The following is a 27,174-nucleotide window of genomic DNA, read 5'->3' on the forward strand; positions in this document are numbered from 1 at the left end:
GTGATTTTTGCATAAGCTAGTCTACTGAAACGAAGCAGAATTATGTTGAATGTTGGTTAAGAGAGGATCACACTGCAGTGCATGTCTTGATTCTGATTGGCCAATTACACATAGTAACAATCTTCACTGTAAATAAAGCCGCATACATTTGCTGCACGGATGGTCCCAGTTGAGTTGGTCTTCTGATTTTCAATTTTGGAAAGTCTGAATGCAGTAAGAACAGCAAAAACCGTGTGGGTGCTCTGAAGAAGAAGAAGTGTGGAATGTCACTGATCAACAAAAAGCTGTTGATAAGAAATATGTTTAAATTTTAAGTCAGTCTGTTTCATTGCCTTTTTTTTACTGACAGTGTTGAGGCAGAAAATGTTCCTTCAGATGCTGCACTGATTCGTGCTGACCTATTCTCCCCGTCTCAGTGGGGCCTCACTTCACCATCAGTAGAAATGTTTAATAAGAGTAATAAGAGTGACTTCAACTTCGTCGAACTGCTGACCCAAATGACTTTTTTACCCCTTCTCTGAACGAAGCGCTGCATCTCTGACTCTGATTTCACAGTTACATAAAAAAAATTCCAAGAACTCCATCAGATTCATTTGTAGAGTGTCTACAGATTTGAAAGCCCCTTAATGAAAGTGGTGGTAGTCGTCTGCGTCAATCTAAGTTGGTAATTGGCGCTCAAGCTGCCTGAAAGGTTTCCATCTTACTATTTATGAAAGTGTCTCTGCTTTCATCGTTATGCAACATCAAGACGACGGCTTTCAGTTCAACTATGATGGTTTTTTTGGGATGTACTTAATTCAAAAGTAGAGGAACTTGGGCCCTTTAGAAATCGAGATACCCCTGCTTGAAGTACAACAAAGCACAACCTCTATATGCCCTGTTTGTAACTAGGTGGTTGTATTCAATATTGAAAAAATGATTCTTTAAAAAAAAAAAAAAAAAAAAAAAAAAAGTCTCAATAGTGAAAAATAGAGGTTTCTACAAAATGTCAGCTCCTGCCTGAAAAACAATGTCTCTAGAAACCACAGTCAACATGTCACCATTGGGTTGATGATGGTCTGGTCCAGTTCGACCTGCAGCTCCTTGCATGTCATCTCTGCCTGACACACCAAGGAGATCGTTGGCTGTCGGTCCTAGTTGGACCGTTGGTGAGTGACCGTCACCCTGTGGTGTGTCCAGCTCTGTCGCTACCTGTAGCCCCCTGTCTGCCTTTTTGTGGCCAAGTGGACATGTTGAATCAGCCGTCACCGGCGCGGTTGGTGGAAGGAATCTTTCTGATTAGCTGTCCGGCGAAGCGAAACAGTGAAGCCAGAGCACGAGAAGAAAAACAGAAGCGCCTCTTCTGTGCTTGTTCCACATATAAAAGAACCGAGGGCTGACGAGGCCATTTTCAACTTTTTATCAGACATCATTCTCGATGGTTATTTAAACGTACTAATTAAGCAGAGCAGAAGTGTTGTTTCCTAGATTTAGCTCTAAATCTATTATCGAATGTGCAGCTGTAGTCTTTGTTTGTAAGGTAGCAGAAAGCACAAGTGCACAGACCTGTACGTGTAGAGAACTATTTTTTTTGCCATTTGGACCAAGGCTGGAACCTTAAAGACCCAGACTTTGGTCCAGTAAAAAAACAAACATGACCTTCAACATTTAGCTGGAGAGAAGGTTTGTGTAAACACGGGCAAATAAAGGTTTAAAAATAGCAATGACTAAGTAATGTGTTTAAATGTATCCCAGCATAAAATGAGGACATGATGCATGTTTTTCTGCTTGTGCCACATCCATTTTCATAAGTCGAGTCCCTCTCTCTGCCCGGCTGCACGGGGGATGTTTTCCTCTCCCGTCTCTCAGGCTTACCTCATTATCAATGAGTCGCTGCGTTGGTCGTAGCTGCAGCTGGAACAGGAATCAGATCCTGGGGTTTTAACCTCATGAATATAACTCTTACTCTGATGAGTAAGTCTCCATGCAGCCTCATGAATAAAACCATCGGAGTGCATGATATCCAGGGAAACCGTTAGTGCCTGGTTTCTGGCTGGATTTACTGTGTGGTTCACCTTATACCTGGCCATATGCCTCATCATATAACCACACCTTTGAATAGACACAGTGCATGCCTCTTGTGGATTTATCTGCCCTGACTGTTCAGATTGAACTGATTAAATGACTTTAGCAGTTTTTCACGGCTACTCTATGTTTATCGTTGTGGTTAGTTTGGTTTAGTTTTGATTATTTATGGAGTATAATGGTGATTTTAATGAGATGACGCTGATCTATCTGTCAGCATTTGACCTTTGTGCATGTAATAAAAATCCTTCTTAATCCTTTTTTTCTCCTTGTCAGAATGTTTTCACTCCCTTTTTCAAGGCTTCTTTGAATCTATCTAAAACCTGTTACGGTATTTATTTCTGCTAAAACTAGCCTTTTTGAATGGGTGTGTATGTGACTCCCAGGGTTTTTGTGGCCAGCCTCAAGTGGACACTCAAGGAACTGCATTTTTTGTTGAACCTCTACATTTGCTTCAGTTTTCAGCACCAAGTGTTGCGGGCTGTTATTGGTACACCTCGATCCTGTTTTATCATCTATTTAACTCAAGACCATCCATCTGATAACAATCACCCTCCTCTTAGTACTTAATAGAAAACTGCAAAGACACATGTAGTGTTGTCCTTCCTGTGGTCTTTGCTTTACTACGCTTTGTGCTACTTGCAATAAAATGTTCATATTTTTAATAAAAGTCAGCCATCTTTTCCTGGTACTCCTCAAGCCTGCCATCGTATTTGTTTTATATCTCTTACCTTTTCTGCAGAACCCAGATCTGACCGAACTGTGATGCATTCAGGGTCTCTAATATCTGCACAGTGACGGTTACATAGTTAGCCACACAGGCTGCTTTTGTCAAGGTATCACGAAGAGTCCATCCAACCCATTATGTTCCATTATGCTAATTGTGGACAGTAATTCCATTATCATGAGTAATGAATGCAAAGCTATTGTCCCTGCGGTCAGGTCGTTGATGGACAAAGGAGGGGGAATGTGGTGTTTATCTGTTACTCATATGACAGATTCACTTGCACATTTACAGATGACTCACACGTTAAATAATAGTGTGAGAAATGTTCCTTGATATGATCATTGTGGAGCTGATAATGCAGCCTATTTAAAGACATGTAAATGTTCAAATGTGACCGATGTCCTGATTGACAACTGAGTGAATTTCTGCATCGCCACAGAGGACAGATTTGGTGCACTTGGCACCGAAGCTCACTGGAGCTCCCACATTCCTCTTCACAGTTTTATAGAGGCACCATTGTGACAGAGACATAAAAGCTGCTCGGGAAGGAGAGTGCATGGCAGAGGCTGGATATGGGGCAGTGGGCTCATCGCCAATTACCTCTACTGTATAAACGGAGGCGCAGAATCCGTATATCCCATATGGAGGGCGGAATAGTGACAGACTATACCAGGGCTGAAAGTATTTATCTTTATTATCAGTGCTGTGACTTTTATTGGCGTTTTAAAAATCCTTATTTTATGGTTTTGTCTCTGGAAAAGAGACTTTTTTTCTTTCATTTCAGACAACATGGGCAACATGTCCAAAAGTCAGATTTTTTTCAAACCCTGTCCAGCCCAAAACCCAAAATATGATTTTGTTGTTGATAGACTTGAACAGTGTCTCATCTTTTAGAAGACACATTTAAAACTCTTACAGCTGGACTAATAAATAGTAATCAACTTTGAGTCTTCTTCTGTAACCAGAAGCAATAATCTTCTGCTGACAGCTCAAGCTCAATCGATTTTTTCATTATGTGAAAATGTACTTTAACACTGCAAAATATTCCTTCGAAATCAATAAACGAGGAAAAAAATCAGTAAATGTACATCCCACATGACCTCAGGTTCCACCCGACAGCATTCAGCCTGCAATAGATAAATACATATGTCGTAATTAATTAATAATATTCCACTTTATAAACACATTGCTAAAGACAGCCTGGATCACTTTAAATAAGAAGGAAACGTTTTATGACCAGATGATATCGAATGATATCGATACCTGTTGTGCGAACACGGCAACAGTAAGTCCTGTAGGCATTAATGATTGTCATTTCTTGTTTCTATTTTGCAGATATTGAAAGCAAAAGGAATTTGTGTATTTTAGAAAGTGACATGTCTGCCCTCTTTTTTTTTTTTTTTTTAAACAGATATTCTTCACTTTAACTGCAAAAAAAAGCAAAAGTATTTTGCTGACGTGTGAATTTCATTTCACCGCGGCGGTTCTGTTCCTCTCGCCGCAGCTATAGACTCAAACATTTCAAAGCATATTCAAAGCATCTGCATTTTACTTTAGATGATAAAAGCTCATTGTGTTGTCATTTTGACAACCTCGTTTCCCATGTAAGCCTCAGTGTGAATTTATTACTGTGGGGAATTCGTCTTATGTAACACATTTACCCAGCGTGCACACATTAAAGTCCTTTGACTCAGATTAAATTTATACAAAGGGAATGGTTTCCTTTAAAGAAACAAACTGTACACACAGTGTATTTATTCCCACGAGAGAGAGAGAGAGGGAGAGAGAGAAGTGTGTCTGCACGTCTGTTTGTTATGTTATATTTAGAAAGTTCTGGTTGGATTGAGCTAAAACTGGCTCTGAAATTACAGATGGTTCATATCAGGCCTCTCTCAGTTTTGAGGTTATCATTATTCTGTGGTGGGCTGTCAAAGAAAAGAAAAAAAAGGCCTTAGTCCTCTCAGATCCCTCTCCATGGATGCTCCCCACATGTATTATGACTGTGAGGCGGAGTGGTGGAGTAACACAGGCTGTGATAAGGATTAGAGGCTCCATGCCTGTCCTTATATGGACCCAGTTTGAACCTCGGTCGATCGTGAGCTGAGGGGCATACGACCACTCGCGGTCGGGTCAGGGATTACTTAGAGCTGCAGAACTTTCATAGAGCTTCCTGATCTGCGTCTCCACTGGTTAATCATATTTAGTGAATGTCAAAGTCAATGTTACGTAAAGAAGCAGAAGCTGAATGTAGACCTCAGTGGAAGATACTTCAACCGAAGTCCGAAGAACCCAGTCTGAGAGTTTTATACATGACGTGACGGAGTGGTTGTTGTTGAAGTGATGCTTCGTGCAGCACACAATTCTGATCCTCAAATTGTAAATACATACTATGAAGAAGGATTTTTTTGTCGATAGCTTCCAAGGGTTGGGACCCAACGATGTGAGATTATCACGAAACTGGGATCACAATACAATATTATTGCGAATACGAGATTATTTGCTGAAAATTTCAATTTAACTTTTTTTTCTAAAACTATATTATATCCACGGTAGGATAATAGCATCAAAATGAAAAAAAAACAAACAAACAGAAAAGACGATTCTTCAAAAAGTACACGTTGTGTTGAGCAGATATTCACGATGTTGTGTTTCCATCCCTTCTGCAGTAACCGCTCAGAAACTTCCAGCATACGGACGCCCACTTGAAGCCTCTCCCTTCTTCGCAGAGTTCAACATTAACAAATCTATTCAGGCTCACTAATGGTGGCCTTCAATGAAGCATAATGGTTGCTCTGATTTACGCTGTAAGACTAATTCACTCAGCATCAAAAACCCCTGAATGGTGAGAGACATTTATTGTGAGAGCAAATTTAGCAATTATTGCTTCTAATAATAACTAACACCTCCTCTTTCCCACCCAGCGTCCATGTACTGCTCTGAAAGATGCTGAAGCTGTTGCCATGAAAACACCGAGCTATGTGTGATATTGTGCGTCCCCTCACCTTGGCCTCGTGCCTCGCTTATGGCGTTCTCAGCTCAGCCCGTCAGAAACAGCACAGCAGAACAATAGCTCAGAGCTGGCGGGGGGGTTCTGGCATTCTAATCGCAACAGAAGCACTGTTGTTAGTTGTTTAGTGTGAGGATCTTAATGGACCTACAGCTCAGTCTTTGTATAGATGCATCTGCTATCCTAAACATGTTCTGGGTAAGGATGGGCGTGAGTACCTGAGCACCCATCGTGGAGGTCATTACTTTACCGTGCACCCTGAAACACCGAGCAGACGGCAAAGAACCGTTGGCAACAACAAGCCGACTGTGGCGTCGGCTGACGTTGTGGCCAAAGAGATGCACTCGAACACACCGCAATGACTACAGCCGACCAGCACGTATGTTCTGTGAATGCGTGAGAGGGAGTAACTCTCCGTGCCAGCAGGCGGCGGTAGTCCATTGTTCCGATATGAGAAGACCATTTTCACACGGCTGACGTGCAGGGGGCTTTCCCGAACCTTTGTCGAGAGCTGAAGATGAATGAAACCTTTTGAAAAGATTCCTGACGATCTTCTTGGTGTGTAACTTTAGGGTACAAGAGTTCAACTCATTTAACTTTAAAAGTGTAACTCTGAAGTTTCAGGGTTCACCTAACTGAGTATAGGAGAGGTAAAACTTCTCCAGCCACGGCTTTGGCTTTTTTTTCTTTTTTCTTTTTTGCACAGTGAGCAGCATTACAGCAGCAACAACTGCTTTACGTCAACTACGGTAACCTTCAAGGGACACATTACTTAAAAGGCTTTTACTTTACAGCATGATTCAGTACAGCTCTTAAGTTCTTTGTATGCAGTCACTCTGGATTTAGACAGGAATAAACAGAAAGGCTTCCTGGCCCTTTTGTTTATTACATCCCCATGTTGTAATATTTATTCCTTAATGAGTTGCAATAATGAAGACCTTAATACAATGTCGAGTGTGTCTAATGCATCATTGTTTATTTTATTGTGACATAATTAAAACATTATTGAAGGTTGACTGTACTGTGACCACTGTGTCAGCTCTGAGGATGTCTCGTATTTCACATCTTATATTATGAACAACGAAGGGCAGACATGCATACTCCAAAAAAGCTTTTAAAGCAGCTGGATCAAAGACTCACACAGGCAGAGCGCGCACGCTGGATACACGCTCTCCATCAGTGGTTTCAAAAGCTCAGACACTCTCCTCACTCTTTTCTTTTTTCCAAACCCACCATTAGTTTTATTCTAATGGCGGCTGTGGCCATGTTGGCCACAATTTCTCACAGATTTTAGTTTGGTTGATGCTAACACAGTGGAAACTGGCGGACAAAATTAGCACACCATTGCACCATTTTAATTTAGGAAAGAAAGTTTTTTTTAATTTATTTTTTACATTATTACTATTAATAACTATTACTACTATTACTATATTACTATTTATTATTATTATTTTATATTATTTTTTTATTCATTAAAGGAGCACCTAGTGTTTTAAAATGGTACTGCAATCCAAATTCAAAACAATGGACAGAGCTGTCTCCCCCTGCATCCTCCTCTCGAGAGTTTGTGTGCACGCGGGTTTACCATGTCACGGAAACTGAAGCTTCAGTGTTTAGCCAGCTCTGCATCAGTCTGTAAACCTTTCTGTGTTCTAACCTCTCATTCTTCTAGAACATCTCGAATATTGATCCTGTGATCAAACAGAAAATCAACAGTCTACATCAGGCATGAAATTAGCAGTCTGGTCAAATGATCCTTAATCTTGGTTTGAAATGTTAGAACTAACACAATGCTTCACTTGGAGGTGACGCTGTAACTTAGACCAATATGATGGAGCAAAAAGCATTACAAGCTCTTTTACTTAAGACAGAGTCTGAGAGAGAGGAGAGAAGTTACAGTAAAGTTTTAGACGGCAGTGATGAGCTTAAAAAAGAAGACTTTACCCTGACTCAGTCTGTTCAGCAAGTTTCACAAACATCAGATCAGCAGTTTTTTCACTGACCTGCTTTCAAACAACGACACCAGCGTCATTTCATGGGTGAATTTCATGAGACCAGAGGCCTCTTTAAGGATAGTTGAAGATGATGTTGAGCTGTATTGAATTTGACATGGCAGATAATGATGCCAATAATCAGACATTAAAAGCACCAAAGGGTCACTTTAAAGATGAACTTTTGTACCAGACACTTCCCTGGACCGCACTGAGATACGGTGCCGCAGATATGTCGAGATATGCTGTAGGGGAATGTTGACACTATACATAACAACAGTGCGAGGGGCTCTGGCAGGCTCAGCAGTGCGGTTGGCATATTTTGAAAGGTGTTATAGTGTAAACTGTCACTGAGCAGGCCAGTTGTAACTGAGACGCACTCCAACAGCCTCGGAGGGCCTCCGCTCTGTTTTGACTCTGTGTTGTTGAGATCACAGCGCGGGCGTGTTTGATCACTCAGACGGAACCGTCATGGCCGCTGGCTGCCGGACGGCTCTCAGACACCCAAACACAACAGATGGGCAGACACAGAACATCACCAGGGTGGTGTGGATGAAACTGTGGAACAAGTGGAGGCAGGGCAGAGGAGCATGGAGCACATGGACATGTCTATTATCTGTCAGGAGGGAGCCATTTAAGAGCAAGTTTTTTTTAAATGCACTTTTATATTTCATGCTTACGGAAAATTTACATTTGACTTCAGTAACATCATATTTTGTCAGTTATGAGAGAATACAGTCAAGCATCTGCAAATACCTCCACAATTCATACATACTAAAGTTTTTATGAATATGCCCGACTGTGGAAGCTCAATAAATCAATCTATGAATATGATCTGAGGTTGTAGTCCACTGGAACGAAGCAGTCTGTTGTTGCTTACAGATCAAGGCACGCCTCTTTATACAATGTTTATTTACGAGACTTTTCATAGAGGAGAGAAAACAATACAATTATTGTATAGCATGCCATTCACTTTTCATCGTAGTTTAAAGTTTATAACAGTGGCTTCAAAGTGTTGGGTCGGGACCCAAAAGTGCATCATGGAGTTGTTCTTCAGCGAATGTGTTCCTGGAAGAAAAATGCTGTCAAAAAAAGAATATCTGAAGCACTTTGTTTACAAGTCTGTTTCTTTGTTCTGTAACGCTTTGTACTGTTTGAGGTTCAAACTGCACCATTTTTATTTCTAATTAATCTGATTTGATTGAAAAATATCAAACATTTGTGTCACGATTTTTCACGAAGGAGTGCATGGTGGATCCTGAGGCTAGACCAGCTGATAAACACTGGTTTATAACGGTCTCGGTTTAAAGCTGTTTATTTTTTATAAACCTACATTTAGAAAAATCTCTGATACAACAAACTCTCACTTAAACCATTTCCACTCCAACACTCGAGCAGGTGTAAGACTGCGATGCCGGTGACCTTCTTGATATGTGATTCAGTATTTTCTCAACAAAGTAATCCTCTTCACATTGACCACTTACGGCTGTATTTAGCTTTGTTTATCTCAGTGGTGCGAAATGAACACACAGAACATGGAAGAGTTACACATCTAGTCCTGGGATGGAGCGTTAATGTTTATCCCCTGCTGGGTCAGAGGAGGTATGCGTGGTATGCTGGAGACAAGGTACTTTCTCTCACTAAGCTCTCTCTCTCTGAAACACACACACACACACACACACACACACACACACACACACACACACACACACACACACACACACACACACACACACACACACACACACACACACACACACACACACACACACACACACACACACACACACACACACACACACACACACACACACACACACAGAGTTTATTTTCCCTAAACAGGAATTATTGGTTCATTCAGCGGCTACTACTCCTGACACTGCTGTGATTAACTCACCTAATGTCGGACTGTGTTTGAGTAGCAGTGACCTTTTAGCTCTTTAGCATCTCTCGATTTTGAGGGACATGCAGATTAATCAGCACAAGCGTTTCATCGTGTTTGTTAAATATGAAATAAAACTTTGTTGATTAGTTTTTTTTCTGCTCGTTCTGTTGCAATGGTAAATCATCCTTCTCATTTTTCTGCTGGTTGGGAGAAGACATAGCCGAGATAATGGACGGCCAACTGGCACACACAAGTTTTGCTCTCTTGAGTATGACAAGTCGGCATCCAAACTGGATTAAAACACAATTTCTGAATGTGCAGCCAACTTAGTGTCCGTCTCGTTGGACGGCCTTCTACTCTGTCATTCTGCTGTATTTGATTTTTAGCTGCTTTGCGCTCGTTCCAAAGATCAGAGCATTCAGAGAGCCGCCACGCTGCACAGGAATCGGTGTTTGCCGGGAATCACCTTTTTTGTCCAGTAGAAATTACAAGCTGACCTAACACGGGTCAGTCTGCGTCCAATAATGATGATTTTTTTTTTTCTGCTGGTCGTTCTCACCTCAATTCAGTCTCATTCTGCTTCCCATAGTGACAGTTTGGTCTGTTTTAAATGGATCTTTATGCTTAATATTTGCTGTTATTTCAACAAAATTCACCCCAAAAAACATGAGAACCGTTTAAAGGAGCTGTGTCCTGGCATTAGCAGGAGCTTTAAGGGAGCAGGTAACCTCATGGGTTGCTTTGCATGCATGCACCGTGTACGGAACATGCATGTGTTGTCCTCCAAGTCTTTCTGAATTTTCTGTTGCTTTGACTGATAGTTTGTCACGTTTTCTGTTTTCTGATGAATTGCATCTCTGTAGAAAGCAGAGAGAATTCATCCTTGTGACTGTGAGAGTGCCACGCCAGAGGAAAAGTCGCCATGTGAATACGGTGAAGCGACGCTTTGAGCCCCTCTTATTATCTTATCTAATCAAACAGAAATTCATTCGTTCATACACCAGGCAGTGCTATATACGATAGCACATGAGGATTCACACTTTAGCCCGTTGTCCTTGTTTTTACTGGATGTATGACTAAGTCATGCTGCGTGTTCTTCAACAGAAGTACACAGTCACAGGAATGAGTGAGGGATTGGGGGAGGGGCTTAAACAAATTGATCATACTGAGGATATTAATTAAGGAGAAAATGCTGCATATATGGACTAATCAGGTTTTATATAAAAGTTGGAAACCTCTTTAATAGCTTTGTTGTCATTCTAACATTTACTTTATTCTATAAAATACGGAAGGCTTAGCATTGCTAGCCCGATAATACAGCCGTTCCTGATTACATGCATATTGTTTATGTGCTGTTTTTTTTTTTTCTTGCAGGAGTATGAATTTGGAAGAAACAGTGTTATTACGTTGTTTCTTCTTTCTGCAGATTTAGCAGGAAAACCTGCACCCCTGAGAATGAAGAAATGTTATTTGTCTAAACACAATTCAGCCGAGGGAGTGAATGAGGAGCACTACTGCAGGACAGGATGTCCCGGGAGACACATTTGTGTTTCTCATAGTGTTTCATGATTCGAGCAGACTACGGGACGCCTTCTCAGTCCGCTCCTTTTCTCTCTATAGGCTCTGGGATTCTCAGGTAACATAGTGAGAGGGTTATAGGATATTTGCGGCATTGTTTTAAACCATTTCATAAAGCTGAGCTGATTCTGAGGCCTCGAATAAGCTGAAAGAATCATTTCACTGTCGGCTTTAAATAAATCCGTGCCTGCAGAGAGAGTGATCCTAGTTGTCATTTCTTCCTCTTGTGTGTGCACAGGTCTACCTGGCTTTTAAAAAGTGGGTTTTCTTTCGCAGCTGTAGTTTTTAAAAACATTGGAGGGAAATAGATTTGAGTTGCTAGGTGTTGACATGAAAGAGTGGGATGCAGCAATGTGTCATGTGTTGCTGCTGTTAAAATGCACACATCTATATTTGGAGAACTCGCTGGTTAGTCAGTGTCCCCTCACTGTCTCTTCTCTTTTGAAGCACGAGATGAAAAATGAAACATTCCTCTTCTTTAGTTTGTCGCTGGGGCTCGTCTTTCTTCTTCAAAGGCATGACTCATCAATTGACCTTTCAGCTCCCAGGAGTTGAGCTCCTGTGAGGCATCAGGGCTGCTTGAAAGCTTTCAATGTCCCTGGTTTGAAGTAGGACTCCAGAAATGCCCTCTACAAGCCAAATACTTTAAAAAAAAAAAAAAAAAAAAAGTGTCCTGATCAATAATTCTCGTCGGCTCTTCATTTGTCGTGTCAGCTGTGTTTATTAGGCGACATGCAGATCTTCTTGGTCCATAATGGAAAGTTTGGGTGTGAATGTTTGTGCTCACGGTTAGGAAGCAGATTAAAACTAATGGTGTTTTCACACGGGCAAAAAAAATCTCCCAACATTTTTGGAGTGAGCTGCATGTGTAGATGCAACAACAAAGATATCGGTCGACATATCAGTATCAATATCGACCATTGGCCCATAAATCCCAAATCAGTCGGGCCCTAGTTAAGATGTTTTTTTGTATAAGAGCAACACCATTGGCTGTAGCTCACCGCTAATGACTAGAAGATGAATTGATAGGTTCAGACAGTTATACTTTTAATATTTACATTCCTCTGTTAAAATGCAGCTATGCATACTTTCAGTAGGACTGCAGTATAATCTCCATATGATGAAAATAACACAGGAGTCTAATAATAGGGGTTTAATAGGCTTGTCATGGTGACATACTGTAGAACATATTAAATACACTTATAAAGCTGCCCTTGGTTCATGCAGATCCTCATGTTTGTTCCTTCATCATGCAGCAGCTGACAGCTTTCAAGGTAAAATCCATCAACCAATAACTGCAGGCTCTCATGTGAGAGACTTTCAGCCTCTTGCACACACTGCTCTGCAGAGGGAGACTGGCTCTGGGCTGCTCACAGTAATCAGCATGAAGCACATGACCTGCATTTGTCCTTAAACACACAATGAGCCCCAGTGTGCGAACTAAGGGGCTGTACACTTGTAATCAATTTAACAATCTAATTAGAAGAAAAAAAGTACAAATGGGACTTACCAAAGGGCAGAACACAGAGGCCTGTTTATTTCTGTCGCTGGCTTTTGCTGAAAATAAAGTTGATGGTTTCCCCCGCAGGCACTTCCTCCAGTGATTTGTTGTCTTGTGATAGCAGTTGATAACGTAAGACAATTCCTAAAACGATCTCTTGTAACTGCGAAGAGGTTAAAATAACTTCTAAGACATTTGTGAGGAAGCCTTGCACCTGTGTTCTATAACGGGCAATTTAACCAAATCGCTGTAAAAAAAATTAAACAGAGCGCTTGTTCTGAGAAAAATTAAACGTCACACAAAAGTAAGATCATTTGTGTGTGTTGTCTTTGGTGTAACAATGCTTCTTGGCAATAAATCTTACACAGTTGGAAAGCCTGTTTATTTACCTTTTTTTAAAGGTGCTACATTTGTAAGAAATTAATTTGTGGGATGAGCAGCAGAAATGAGTATGTGGGTTGCACCCATGAAAAACTTGCCAAAATGTTCTCTGCCACTGCCAAACAGCTTTAGAGTCAGCCTCTAGTGGACATTTGAGGAACTGCAGTTTTTAAAAAAAATTCCGCATTGGCTTAATTTTTCCTCGACAGCGGTTGCAACTTGTGAAATATTGACTCCTCGGATGTCTTGCTCTCATGTTTTGATTTCCTCAGCTGGCATTTATTTATAAAATATGACTTCTTTTGTAAACATAAACCCAAGGGAGCTGACATGACACCTTCAGTGATGACCTGTTATCAAGCTTTATCAAGAAGCAGACTTTTGATATAAATAGCATCTTGTGTAGTTGATATGAATGAATGATGTTGTACTCCCTCTAGCCTAGCATAAGTCCAACTATGGCTCAAGAAGAAAACTTAAATGTAGTAAAAAATAAATATCAAAGTTGGAAATAATTCATAACAATCAGAAACGAGCTTTTGTTATTAGCTCATTTGCTTTTCAGGTGTCTTTAACAATGAGCCCACAGGACTGTTTGACAAACGCACATAATGTGACAGATGTGTTCTTGATGTTGGGAACCGTCCGTCTGCTGATGTTTATTCGGGTGTGTGTCGCTGCGGTTTCGTCCATCAATCACGTGATAACAAGGAAACACAGAGGACCAAAATACCTGTGGGAAACAGATTTTTTTCTTTGCTTGAAGTGTTACATAACATTATCTCTCCTCTGTTGGAATTGAGCATTTTCTGCATCCTTCTCTGCTTGTGTTGGGGGTTGTTTTTCTCAGGACAGTGGATAGAGTCCCAGACTTTAACTTCCGTACATGTGGAACAAGCACACCAACCGCTAGTTGGCAACGTTTAGCTTAACTTAGGTTTAAACTATTTAAATGAAAAGGACCTTCTTAGAAGCTCTAATTGGTCTTTAGCTCTGCCAGTTTTGAATAGAGAACGATTCATCTTGAGAGCGATGAGAGCAGAACAATTTGCATGAATCATGAAGAATTACTCATTTCGATTTCCCTTTTTTAAGTGACATGTTAAACTCTGAAGGCTTGAATCAGAAGAAACTTTTTTTCGTGTTCTTCTCTGCAGGTATTTGCCTGCATAGATTTCTGTGTTCTTAAACTCTGATGGGGATGAGCTCTGTGTTTCACTTTCTCGTTGCTGTGAGGAAAAGCCCAACGGTTTCCAAATAAGGCTGTGGTGAGCTCCCGCAATATTAATAGAATAAGCCTGCTGCCGAGGAATATTTGTATTGACTTGCTGAAAGACTCTATCTGATGCATGCCGTTTCCATGGCAACGTGGGGGTGGGATGCTACGCGACTGCTGCTGCTGCTGCTGCGGTTGGAGCTTCATGTGCAGCTGCAGCGAGGTAATGTCACTGTAGGAAGCGGGAACTGGACTTTTTAAATGTCACCTTTGGACAGTTTCCACGAGCCCACATGAATTTTTATGGAGAACACACAGACCTTTAAACTCTTGCAGTCGTAAAAAGATGCACCCCTAGAGGTTTGTACCAGGCAGCAATCCTCCCCTCGAGGAAAAAAAAAACATCCCATCCCTCTCTGCTGAGGATGTGCCTCTAACACATTTGCTGAGCTAACTGGCCCCTTAAAGACAATAAAGCAATCTAATTTCTCTGTAGTTCTTTACCTTTGGGACACATCATTGTCTTCTCTGTCAATGAGAGATCAGCACTTTGATTATTTATAATGCAGTAAAGAAATCCCTCTTTCTCTGAACTGTGCTTTCTTTAACTTATTGCATTCATACACGCTCCCCTCCCAGCCCTGCAGGTTGCTCAAAGTCACTCAGAGTTTGGAAGATCTGCTTTCTACAGCAGAATTAAAGTACGTCCTCAGTAAATGTCTCTCTGAGTCCTGACTGTCTACAATATGGGAGAAGCTCGAGTCCCGACCGCTGTGCTGTTGTCAGAGCTGTGTTTACATCGTGTTTACATGGACGGGAAGGCCCGCCCTTTCCCGTCCATTTTCATTAACGATAATGACCTTTGTCCAAGCCTGAGCACGAGTTTGTCTTTGTGACATTATTTCTTTTATGAAAATGTTGCGCCAACACTTTTGCATCTGCAACGCTGAAGCCTCCACCGAAGCGTTTCACTTCATGTTATTGAATTTGCCAAAACAGATGTTCTCAGTGGGCTGACAGATGTTAGTGAATTCTGTTTGACGTAGATCATTTGTTTGATTGATGTTGCTTGGATTCTTCGAGAGCTCCTTCAAAAGAACAGAGCCGTTCATGCTCCCCACAATAAACGGTCTCCAACTTGAAGAAGTATAGCTTACTGAAATGCTTTTAGGTAAGAATAGGGCTGTCTGAGTAAATATTACTCCAGTCAAAATAAAGAGGATCATGGGAAATAAACCCTGGCCCTGTTTATCTTAAAAGGCATTAGTCTTCTGTGGTTCAGCTCGGGTTACCTAAACAGTTATAGATAAGATGTCTAAATAGCAGAAAGAGTGTGTAACCATTTCTTAATCCATTTCTTTTTTTTTTTTTTTGTCTCGCACCTCTCTTCTTTGTTTTCTCCGGTCACGCATCAAGTCCAGTCTGTGTTCCGGCAGCCGCTCCTCCCTCTGAGCGTGCTCGGTGTTTCTGCATGGAGACCTGCTAAGGGGGTTTTTGACTCGATAAAGACGTGCTGTGTTTGTTCAGTCTGTTCCGGCAACAGAAAAGACCCGTGGTGTGAATGAGATTCAGCTGGCTGATTCAGCCCATTTAATGGCTCGACAAAAAGAATGAGCTGCTTGCTGCCAGACCCAGGACCCACTGTATGCCTGGCACTGAATGGAAACAATGTCTTTTTTAGCTCCGGTGCCTTGGACTCATGACAGCATGCAAGCTGTTTGATAGGTGGAAACTTGGACTGGAGCCATGAAAGCTGGAGGGTTGTGATTTGCTGTAAATTAGAAATTAAAGTATAAATGGGCCACACACATGCTAGTGTGCACAAACAAACCTTCTTCCACTCGTGATGTCGCCCCCCCCCCCCTCGTTGAAGACTATTTTACACTAAATTAAAACTGAAAATTAACACATGCACAGTATATGCACACATGAGTTGCTGCTGTTTATAAAAGGGTGAAAATGACATGTAGTGTACAGCGTGGTCACACGACTATGAAAGAGCTTTTTTATTGAGGTCCTTTCAGCATGTTGCAGGACGGTTGCAGATTTATTTCACAGTACTGAAAAGTTTAATGGCAAAAGTGCATTGATTTAAATCTGTAAATATATCTTCACCTAACTACGGTACTGTCACAGCAAAACTTCTATACTGCAGTCATAAAGCGCCATAGACTGTGTAGAGGAAGTGGACTTCTACAACATGACATACATGATGTACACATACAGTAGACAACATGATAAATCAACATTACGGAGGAATTTGGCTGGTGCTCCCAGCAAGTCGCCCAACCATCGTGTATTTACATAGCCAGCTTGGCGTCAGACTTGCAACCTACTGTTTCGTGAAGCTCTCGCCTATGTGTAAAAGCCTATCCAGTATTTACTGCAGTGCAGCTTCTTGCTTGGCCACTTTCCCTTTTACTCTTCCTAGCTTAATCCATGAGCGTTCTCTTCCGTCTCTTAGCGTTAGCTGTTGACCGCCAAACTGTACCAAGACGTGCTCACTGGCTTCGTTGTAGTTGAACGCTGGTGCTATAAAACTTCGAGATCGACTCTGAAACTATTCCAGGAGGAAAAGTGAAATATTGATGCTGTGGCCGTTTTAAAGGCCCGAGGGTGGCTCATGTTCTTTCGACCCATATTGTCATGACAGGGTCGATGTGCATTTTTATTTCTTTATCCTGGTCAATAAGTCGCAACATGTCCGCAGGTAACTGAGATTACAGCTGTGCAGTAAAGATATTATTCTTGTCTCAAACGCTTGTCTTTAATTGCAAATGATGTAGTCGCCCCCTGCTGGTCATGAACAAGTATGAAGGTTTCCGACGCTCATGTTTACTTCACTTTTTGAAACACTCTGCAGACAGTCTGACCCTCTGATGCTCATGGACTCTCTGTCGTCCCCCCACAGATAGTGTCCAACGTGCTGATCTTCTCTTGTACAAACATCGTGGGAGTGTGCACCCATTATCCCGCCGAGGGCTCCCAGAGGCAGGCCTTCCAGGAGACCAGGGAATGCATTCAGGCTCGCCTCCACTCCCAGAGGGAGAACCAGCAGCAGGTGAGCGCACTGCAGTCCTAAAAGTTACAGTTACATCAGTGATTAAATTGTAAGAACTTTTTGAATGCAACACTTGCCTTCTAACTGTTGAATGATTGTTCTGAAAAAGGTTAACAGTTGCTAACTCTTATCGTTCAGGAACTTTGAAGGAAGTGGTGAAATGTTAAAGTATTAGACACAAATTCTAATCTTAAGATAAAAAAATAGAAGTGGCTGTGCAGTCAGGTTTAAAAGTAAGTATAGTTATTGTAGAGCAGATAAGCACAGATTACATGATTTCATGAATGTTAGGCTAGACTTGAACTTGGAGGGCTTCTGCCTCAGTACATTAGGTGTGACCAAACCGCTAGGCCACTAGAGTCCAACTTAAAAAAAGAAAGAAGCAAGAAGATCATTTAAGATTACATGTGAACAAAAGTAAAAACCAAGTTGAACTTCAAAATAAAAGCACAACAAGCACATCAAAACCAAGTTCACATTGTTTAAAAATAAAATCCTCCTCTGCTCTGTTCATATTTAATGCTTGCATGAATTAAAGTTCCTCTTTAGTTTAGCCTTACTTTATAATTGTTATGGGAATTTGTATCTATCTTGCATACCTTGACCTTTTTACCAAAAGTTTGACTTCATTTCATCAGCTTGGACCTCGAAGTTCAGAATTAAAAAAGTCTTCCTCATCTCGTTTGATCCCTTAGTCTTTGTCTGGCTCTGTGACTCACTGCATATTTAATGCAGCAGATCTGTTAAGCTGTCATCTTGTGCTGACAAATTGCTTGTGAGACTTGCATGAGGTAATTGCCAGAAGTATCATAATTGAATCCCTATATATCCCTTTACTCAGATTCTGCATGAGCTTGTTAGCCTCTCAGACCACTTCTTAATGTACTTGTACTCATTAAACTTCTTTTCCCATCATGCTTTTCTGCAGGAGCGTCTCCTGCTCTCAGTGCTTCCTCGTCATGTCGCCATGGAGATGAAAGCTGACATAAATGCAAAGCAGGAGGACATGATGTTTCACAAGATCTACATCCAGAAGCATGACAACGTCAGGTAACACCAGCGTTCGTCCCCGCCCCCCTCCCGCCGCTCTTTCCACCACAGCATCCAGCATGCAGAGTAGGTGGAACGATGAGAGGGAAACAGATTGAAGCTGCTATAAATCCTTTTTGAGCTGTGTGCTATCTTAGATACTGTACACTCTCATATATCATGGTACAAATCACTGCACGTTTCACACTGTTGAATAAAAAACAAAGATATAGAGAAATCTTCATCCAGATGATGTAATTTTATGAAACTTTAAACTTTGCATTGTTTTCCTTTGGTTTGTCATCCTTATATAAACTTTGAATTTAGTTGAAAGCTGTTTCAAGAAGAATTTGCAACAGCATTTTTTAATGAACATTGAATTTCATCCAGATTAATCCCGATTGGTGCAGGGTGATGTGGGCGGTTTCTCAAGTGAGTGACAACACGTGAAAACTAGAGGGTCTCTAAAGAAATAAAAGATGGCAACAGCTATTGGAAAGAATGAAGTTATTTGTTTTAAGGACTATCTCTGTGTTAAAAGGGAACAAAGTTAATGGCTAACTCTAAAAAATCCCCTCCTCTCCGGTGATATCTCCACCCATGGACTCCACCTCCAGCCAAGAGCAAAACAGAGCGTTCTCAGAGAGCTGGTTTCTGCAGCGTCACAAACCTCCTCTGGTGCTTGATTCATTTATTTCATGCTGATGACGGACAAAAGTTAAGGTTCATGGTTCATGGTGAGTCCACAAACTAGCTAAAAATGATACACAAAACATCCCACTGTAGGTTATTTCTAGCAACCCCACTTGTCAGATAATTTTCAAAGCTTTGGCTCCAATTAGAGTCATTTCTGCTGTGCTCAGAGAAATGCTTTGATATTGACAATAAGCGGTTTTTATTTGGATGCAAACATTCAGGATGTAATTTTCCCATCTCGTGAGAATGAGACAACACTCACGCTCTCCCATCATTTCCAGGTTGTGTTCTCATTAACATTTCAAACGTTTGAACGAAGCCTCCGGTATTTACTGGTTTGTCATTTAACCAAGGAAAAAGAAATGTTACTAAAATCAATGCAGATTTTTATTCATTCAAAACCTCTTTTATTCCTGTAGTCACTCGGATTGATGAAGAAGGTCTTTCTGATCCCCGTCGCTCAGCCTCGTTCTGAGGACGCTCATTGTAAGACTGTGCAGTGTTCATGTGCACCTTCTGCACCTGCACCTTCTTCTCAGTACATCTTGTGACTGCGTGGTTGAACATAAGGCAGGAGGTCCAGACCTTTGCCTCCATGTAAAGATACCTGTCCAATGGTGATCTACTGACTGCTTATTGATCTCTTTGACCTCTTCCCAGTCGTCGTCTTCACTGTCTTTGGCGTGGCAGCAGATGTCTCCTGCACTGTAGTTGGAGTACTCGCAGTCAAACTCCTTTTGCTTGACTTAAAAAGATCATTTGCTTTTAGAGGACATTTTTACTCTGAAAACCCGGTTGAACAGTTGTCAGGTCTGGCACCTCCTTGTGGAGTAATTTAGCACTGCATTAAGATATTACAGGATTGAAACAAGATTTATTAAGTGTGTGTGTGTTAGTGTGTGTGCGTGTGTGTGTCAGGCTGTGCAGAGAGTGTGTGTGAGAGAGAGAGAGAGAGAGTTTCATGGCCTGTAGCTGTCACAGTCAGGTGAGAGTCCAAACCTCGACATATAACAGCTGCTATTGAAGCCTTTTAAAGCTTTGATGTGTCCCTTTAAATCCCCAGGGGTTAGAGCATCAGGGTCAAGTACCTGGAGCTGTCATACACAAAAGGTCTTTTCATTCCTATTAATGGGAATGTGATCAGTAACCATCTCCCCTTTGTTGTTTAAGTTTAAGAGTTCAGTAAAAAAAAAGAAAAGAAAGTGCAGATGTGTATTTCTGAAAGAAAGAAGGTGTGGAGCATACGAACACTCTTGGAGCATGTGATGGAGGTTTATGAAACCACATGAGCATGCACACAGGGATGTTTAACCTATACAACAATGTTGTTTTGTGGTTTGCAGTTATAAAATACTAACCAAGAAGGTCACGTTGGTTCAAAGAAAGATCTATTCATAACAGCAGCAGTCAGTATTTCTAGATAAGGGGAGATAAATCAACTGAAATCTGCATTTACAGAGACAAAAACGGTGACTAAGAAGGTGTATTGATGGCTTATTACTGTAGAGTATCCTTCTGTATTATTTTTTTTTTCCGTGTGACTCACTGGGGAGTAGGAGGCACATTAGCAACATCCGCTTAGCTTGGCTGAACCCTGTCTGTGGTCGTGAGTGTGTGGTTAATGGGTAGCTAACCAGGTGTGACCGGGCCTGTCCGGGAGCGGGCAGTGGCTTTGTGGTAATTGGGGCTCTGCTGAGAGTCCAAGTAACAACAGGAAGAGTAGTGACAGCTCCCACTGCTGCAGCCTCAGAGTCAGAGGGATAATAGAGGTATACAGAGAGCTGCTGCAGTACTGTACCTGCATGTGTTTTGCAATCACTCTGTGAATGGGTTTGAATGTGTGACCTGCAGCGCTTGGACTATTTATCATTCATCATATTGCCCCTCAGCTAAAAGGTTCCTGGTTCGAGTCCCTGCCATACAGTGTAGGGTTTGCATGTTCTCCCCTGGTTCCTCTGGAAACTCCATATTTATTTATTTTTATATATGATATTCTGAGGTAAAAACAAAACAACACAAGAAGCAGACGAAGCAACCGAGTCCGCGATGCGACGCTATAATGATAATTTTTGCTTATTGTCAGTGCTATCTGTAGTTCAACTGAATGACAGTATCAACACGAGAGTGGAGAACCAAACACGGGCAAAAAGGAAACGTGACGCATAGTGGTCGCGTGCACAAACTCTATGCACCGTGCAGCAGTCACAGTATACAAACGTTATTCCCCCTCCCATTGGCTCGAGGTGAATTCTCCCGAGAGTATCCTGCTGCGTTCTCACATCAGACCACTCGCACTTGCTGTCAGGAGAAACTCCTGGTGAGCGGAAACATTTGGCTGTTTGCGTTCACACATTCAGCTCCTAGTGGAAGTATCAGGAGATTTTAGTATGTGTAAAAAAAGGTGTGGATGTGCCTGACTATTTGTCCGCCCTGCGATTGACCAGAAACCACTCCAGCTTCTCGCCCAGTGACGGCAGGGATTAGCTTTAACCCCTGCAACCCCATCTGAAAGTGCTTCTCAGAGTTTTGAAGAACAAATCTGCCACAAACACATTTACACTTGTAAACCAGTGTTGTTTAATTAGCACGTTAGCATGCTATCATGTAATTCTAACTTCAGTTGTTTCTAAGCTATACTGCCAAATAGCGCCGTTAGCATGACTAAGTGCTTGCACTAAGGTCTCTGCTAGTTTTCCATTTCCTCTGGATGCTACTGGGTAAATGAACAAAGTTTGAATGTTTCTGCTTTCCAGTATTTGGAGATTGAAGTCCTTAATCTGTGCGACTGGCAGTGGCTCGGTAACAAATTGAATCTGCTGTTCTTTTTCCTGAAAGTCTGTTTGTCCTCATGATGTCCTGTGGCTTCAGAAATTAGGCCCAATTTTTTTTTTTTTTTTGCTGACTCAGATATTATGAAAGGCTTTTTCCGGATGTTTTGATGCTGTGGGTCACCCTGCTAGCGTTTAAGAAAAAAACAGAGAACCCTGTGACTGTGGCTGCTGTGTGTGCCATGTAGGCCAGCAGCACCCTGAAGAGAAAGACGGAAAAGAACATGACATGAATTAGAGGAACTGACCTCGCCTTTGTTCTCCATGTTCTTGTGGAAGAAAGGACAACAGTTGCTGCAGAGAAAACATGCATGTGATTTTTGTGTGTATGATGCCATTAGGTATGCGTGTATGTGTGTGACACAAAGGCTGGTGTTGTGCTGCTGTCCATAGAGACGGACCTGAGATTGTGAAATAAAACATTCAGCAGTACAATTGAATTGTACCTCAGCGTTTAGATGCAAGTGAAGATAAAATGTTCAAGTTTCTCTCCGATGACGAACATTCAGGTTCTGCTTTGTGTTGTTAATCTATTAATTCCTGATATGTCACAGTTAATCCACGGAGGAGTATGACTGTACAGGCTTCATGATCAAACACTCTTTCATTTCACGTAATGATTTCAGTCTGTAATGACCCGCACGGTCGCTGTGCTGCACAGGTGAGTCGTCATTAATTTGTCTGTGTTTTAAGGATCATTTAGATGAATAAGACTCTGTGCGGTTATGCTTGTTAGGCATGAAAGTCATATGACTAATATGCATGAAAAAACAAAGTGTTTCTGGATTAATTACATTTGTTACATGTCAAAATTGACAATCCTAGTTTTCTTTTTTTTTTTGGGGGGGGGGGATAAAAGGCAGCTGCTTGTTGAGGGAGTGAGTGCAGCATGACGGGGGATCAGAGGGTGAGTCAGAACCCTCACAGCAGCTTCTTTCAGCTCAAACTGAACCAGAACAGCGTTTGTGAATCACTGTAATCAAGGGATGGGACTGTTTTACCCTCGATTTGTCGTCATTTTTTCCCCCAGTGTCAGTGTCTTGTTTAAAGTTTAACACTGTGTGCTCCCGATCTCCCATTTTACCCGACTGTGCCTCAGTCTTCTTGGCTTGTGCACAAAGACTGGATGATTTTTATTTCTTTATCTATTTTAGGTTTGACATAAGATAAGGGCATAATACTTATGCATACTCTGAACACTGCCCACAAAAAACATGTTCACATATACACCAATCAGCCATAACAACATGACCACAGACAGGTGAAGGAGTAATATTGATCATCTGGTAACAATGGCACTTTAAAAGGAACTGCATAAAGTGTGGGATACAGTGCATCACAAGCTGTCTTTAAATTCCTCTGTCTTATTTTTTTTTATCTGACAAACTGATCATTAAAGTCTCAGTTATACCAAAAGTCAAATCACAGATTTATCCTGACAGCGTTAATATTTTGTTCAGCGTTCTGTGTGCTTTGTATTATAAAACCCTTTTCATGTTTGTGTGTTATCAGCTGATGAAACTGCTGCCTTAAATCTCTGTGGGTTCAAAGACAGACACGACTTCAAACAACGATACCTTTTAGCTTTTTTTTTTTTTTAAATATTCCGTCAGATAAAAAAAAGAAAAAGAAACAGTCAACATTTATCCTCCTCTAAAGTCCCTCGGGTCAGGATTTCCTCTGCAGCCGCTGAAAAAAGTACAAAAAAACTCGATAGGATTTAATGTTGCGTGCTAATAAGTGACTCATTACCACGGTAACGGTTAAATGGGACTTAAAGAGCCACGGTTACTTCGTCATACACACTCTGTGAAACATCCTGCTTTTAGAGCTCAACACCCACTGTCGCCTTTGAGCCGACATCAGGCTGTGGGAAGTGGCCTTGCTCTGTGTTTCACTGTCAGTGGGGAGTGTTTAATAATCCATCAGGAAATCTGAGCAGAATGTATTCCACTATAAATAGCTTCGGCGTGAGCAAGAGTTCATAAAGCTCTTACTTAGCGAAAATACTCAATCAATGCGTGCTAATCTGTTTGTGAGTCTTTTACAGATCATGGGATTCATCAGTGAGATTTTCACAATATTCAGGCCATGTTGAGCTGTTTATACGTGAAATACATGAACATGAAATAATAAACGTTAGAGTGTTTCCTACCAGTTTGGTTGACGTGTTTTAAACACAGATTTTATAGTCGTCTCGCATGTAGAGATGTATAGGTCGCTGTGGCTCAGCTGGTCGAGTCGGTCGTCTCTTCACCGGAAGGTTTCGATCCCCAGCTCCTGCAGCAACATGCTCAACGTGTCCTTCGGCAAGACACTTAACCCTGAATTGCTCCGGCTGCTTCGTCAGACATGTTCTTTTTATTCCTTTGTCTTTTTTTTTTACAGACGAGGACTTGCTGTGCTTTTACTTGCAAACCAAATTCTGTTTGTGTATTTGTGCAAATTTGACAGAAACCTGAAAAGGTGTACAAGGTTCTTTAACAAATAAGCGTGTTTGGGTGTAAGCGTCTTAAAACTTAAAAAAAAAAAAGAGCTGAATTTGTATCTGTGCCTGTGTTTCAGGAGATGCACTATAACACTGATGTTAAGGTTTTAAATGTATTTCGTATTTTTGTGCAATTAAAGCATTTATTACTGCAGCCACATTTCCCTTCAGTCTCTCACGAACATTTCTTCATCTCTCCATCTTCTTCTCTGAACGTAATCACCTCTACCAAGTGAGACGGACCAGTCTCTGAGCACAGACACGTTGGTCAAGTGTCTGGTTACCTCCCCCTGCAACAATTCCCAGAAAGCAATCAATTATTCTCAGAAACATGTACCCCAGAGTGGGACTCTTAATCCTCTGCAGCCTGAGCCCTAAATTGAGCAAATTTAGTCCTCTTGAAACTCAGGTTAATTAGAACATGTTAGTGTTCCTGACATGTGTGCAGCCAAGAGAGAGAAAAGCTCTGTGAACCCTTAAAAGACAGAAATCAAAAATGCTGCACCACTCACATGGAATGAGTGTCATTCAGTCTGTCTGTAGAAACTTTCTTCCGTGCATGTATATGAATATAAACAATCGCACATCCTGCCCACACATACTGTACAAACACACTGTTCCTGACTGTGTGGCAGCCACCTACCCTGTGAGATTTATGCGAGCCTGTTGGGTCTGCAATCTGTGTTTATTTATAAATCTCTCGTGTCCTTCACGGGGCTCAGGCTCCCAAAGCTTTTTCTAGGTACGCGTACAAATACTGCAATATCTGTCTTCAGAAAGTCACATCGATAACTCTTTCTAGTGCCTTGTTAGTAGGAGAGATCATTTCTCTGGATGTGGATTGGCTCTGGTTACCGCTGATCTTATTTATTGGTTTAGATGTTAGATGTTCGCATCAAAGTCTTTCAACGTTCATGTTAATCATATGCAACGCTGCAATTTAACATCGCTTCAATACAAAACATGAAACTGATTAACCCCACACACACACACACACACACACACACACACACACACACACACACGGCTCTCTTAATACTGCCAGCTCTCCTGCTACGCCTCTCTTACTGCAGGCTCAAAGCATGCTGGGATACTTAGCGACGTGGACAGAGTGGGTGGCGCCCTCACATGAAACTTGTAATACACTGATTAGTAGATCAAACTAGTGGGGCGCAGGTTTGTTTGAAAAGACCAGGCAGCCTCTCTCACTCTTGGGGATTTGATCCTCTTCATCAAGGACGCACTGAAGATGAGGAGTAACAAGCTGAGCAGCTGCTTCACATCGTTACACCACATGTGTGCGTGTTATTTTAACTTTGATGTAAAACCTTTTTTTTAAATAAAAATGTGAATTAAATTTGGAGCTGAATGATATTTGTCACTCACAGCTTTCTGTTTTGTAACTAACAAGATATCATACGTTCATCATGTGCGCGAACACAAATATTGATTGACTGACTGATTGATTGACTTCTCCCTTGTCTTTGTTTTTGCAGCATCTTATTTGCAGACATCGAGGGATTCACCAGTCTGGCATCGCAGTGCACGGCGCAGGAGCTGGTGATGACTCTGAATGAACTCTTTGCTCGCTTTGACAAGCTGGCAGCGGTGAGAACGACATTCATGCTGCATGTAGAGGTCACAAATGTGTCCTTGAAATATTGATCTTCAATTATAAGCCTTATATACCAGAACAGCACGGAACAAGCTCGAGTCTATTTACCATTTACCAGTGAGGTGGTGGAAATGTTGTTTTCCCTGATATTGTCATCACTCGACATGACTCTGACTTACACAGGGCTGCACGAGAGAGACTGGAGCAGAACAGGCTCCGCCTTCATTTTTTTTCACGAGGAGGACTGATGAAGTCAAATCTGTTTAGAATCTGCTTTTAAAAGAGGAGCGTTAGCCGCATGCCAACTAAAACCTTGAGGCGTGGTGTTTACAGCAGCTCATCTGTCTGCATATGGAGTGTGTTATTCAAACACTGGTGATACTCTGCGTAATAAGCCATGACAGAGTTGTGCTCTGTCAGGACTGTGATCAGCATGGTGTTTGTGTCCATGTCGACAGAGGAGCTGCTGAGACGCTGATCAAAAACATCAGAGAGAACACAAAGTCCAACGTTCAGCCGCCACGGGAGGGGGGGAACGCCGCGTCATTAAAAATGAATCGAGCGTTCACATTTCAAAACAGATTTTAAAACAGAGATGTCGAGCCGCCTGTGAGGAGTTACTCAAAGTGTAAAAAGTGTAATCATGAGTCCTCGCACGTTACTGCATCTGGGGGTTTGGGTTGCAAATAAGTGAGATGATAACTGTCTCAGAAAATAACACATTTTTAAAGTCTATACCAATTTGGTATCTCCAATGACTCCACGTCTGTCAGTAACAGACGGCCTACCTACCCACCCTCAAATCACTGCAGACCGGTTTTTTACTGTTTCTATGCAGGGAGGGATGTGACGGTGAAACACCTCCCTTTGTATTCAAAGAATCAGGGAGTGCTATGTTTAAGTAAGCTAAAGCTTAATTTAGACGTCTCGCTATAAAAGTTACAGACCAAACAAATGAGCAGTATTTACAACGGATGGACAAGTGCAATTACATGAAATGATTGTAACACGTTTTATCCTAAACATTGGAGGGAATTATGTCCTTCATATCTGCCGTTTATTTCCTGCACAGACGTGTTTATTCAACGTCTCTCATATCTCAGTCAC

General features: G+C 41.5%; 1 protein-coding gene across 1 annotated transcript in view; it reads left to right on the plus strand.

The window, feature by feature from the left end:
• adcy5 (adenylate cyclase 5) overlaps positions 1 to 27,174 on the plus strand; it is a 58,213-nt gene that overhangs the window by 10,705 nt on the left and 20,334 nt on the right. Inside the window, exons 2-4 of the mRNA XM_079356811.1 lie at positions 17,262 to 17,411; positions 18,340 to 18,461; positions 25,949 to 26,060. Coding sequence (XP_079212937.1) covers positions 17,262 to 17,411; positions 18,340 to 18,461; positions 25,949 to 26,060 — 384 coding nt within the window. The remainder of the gene's footprint in view (positions 1 to 17,261; positions 17,412 to 18,339; positions 18,462 to 25,948; positions 26,061 to 27,174) is intronic.

The sequence above is a fragment of the Symphodus melops genome (assembly GCF_947650265.1).
Source record: "Symphodus melops genome assembly, chromosome: 12".
NCBI classification, from domain to species: Eukaryota; Metazoa; Chordata; class Actinopteri; order Labriformes; family Labridae; genus Symphodus; species Symphodus melops.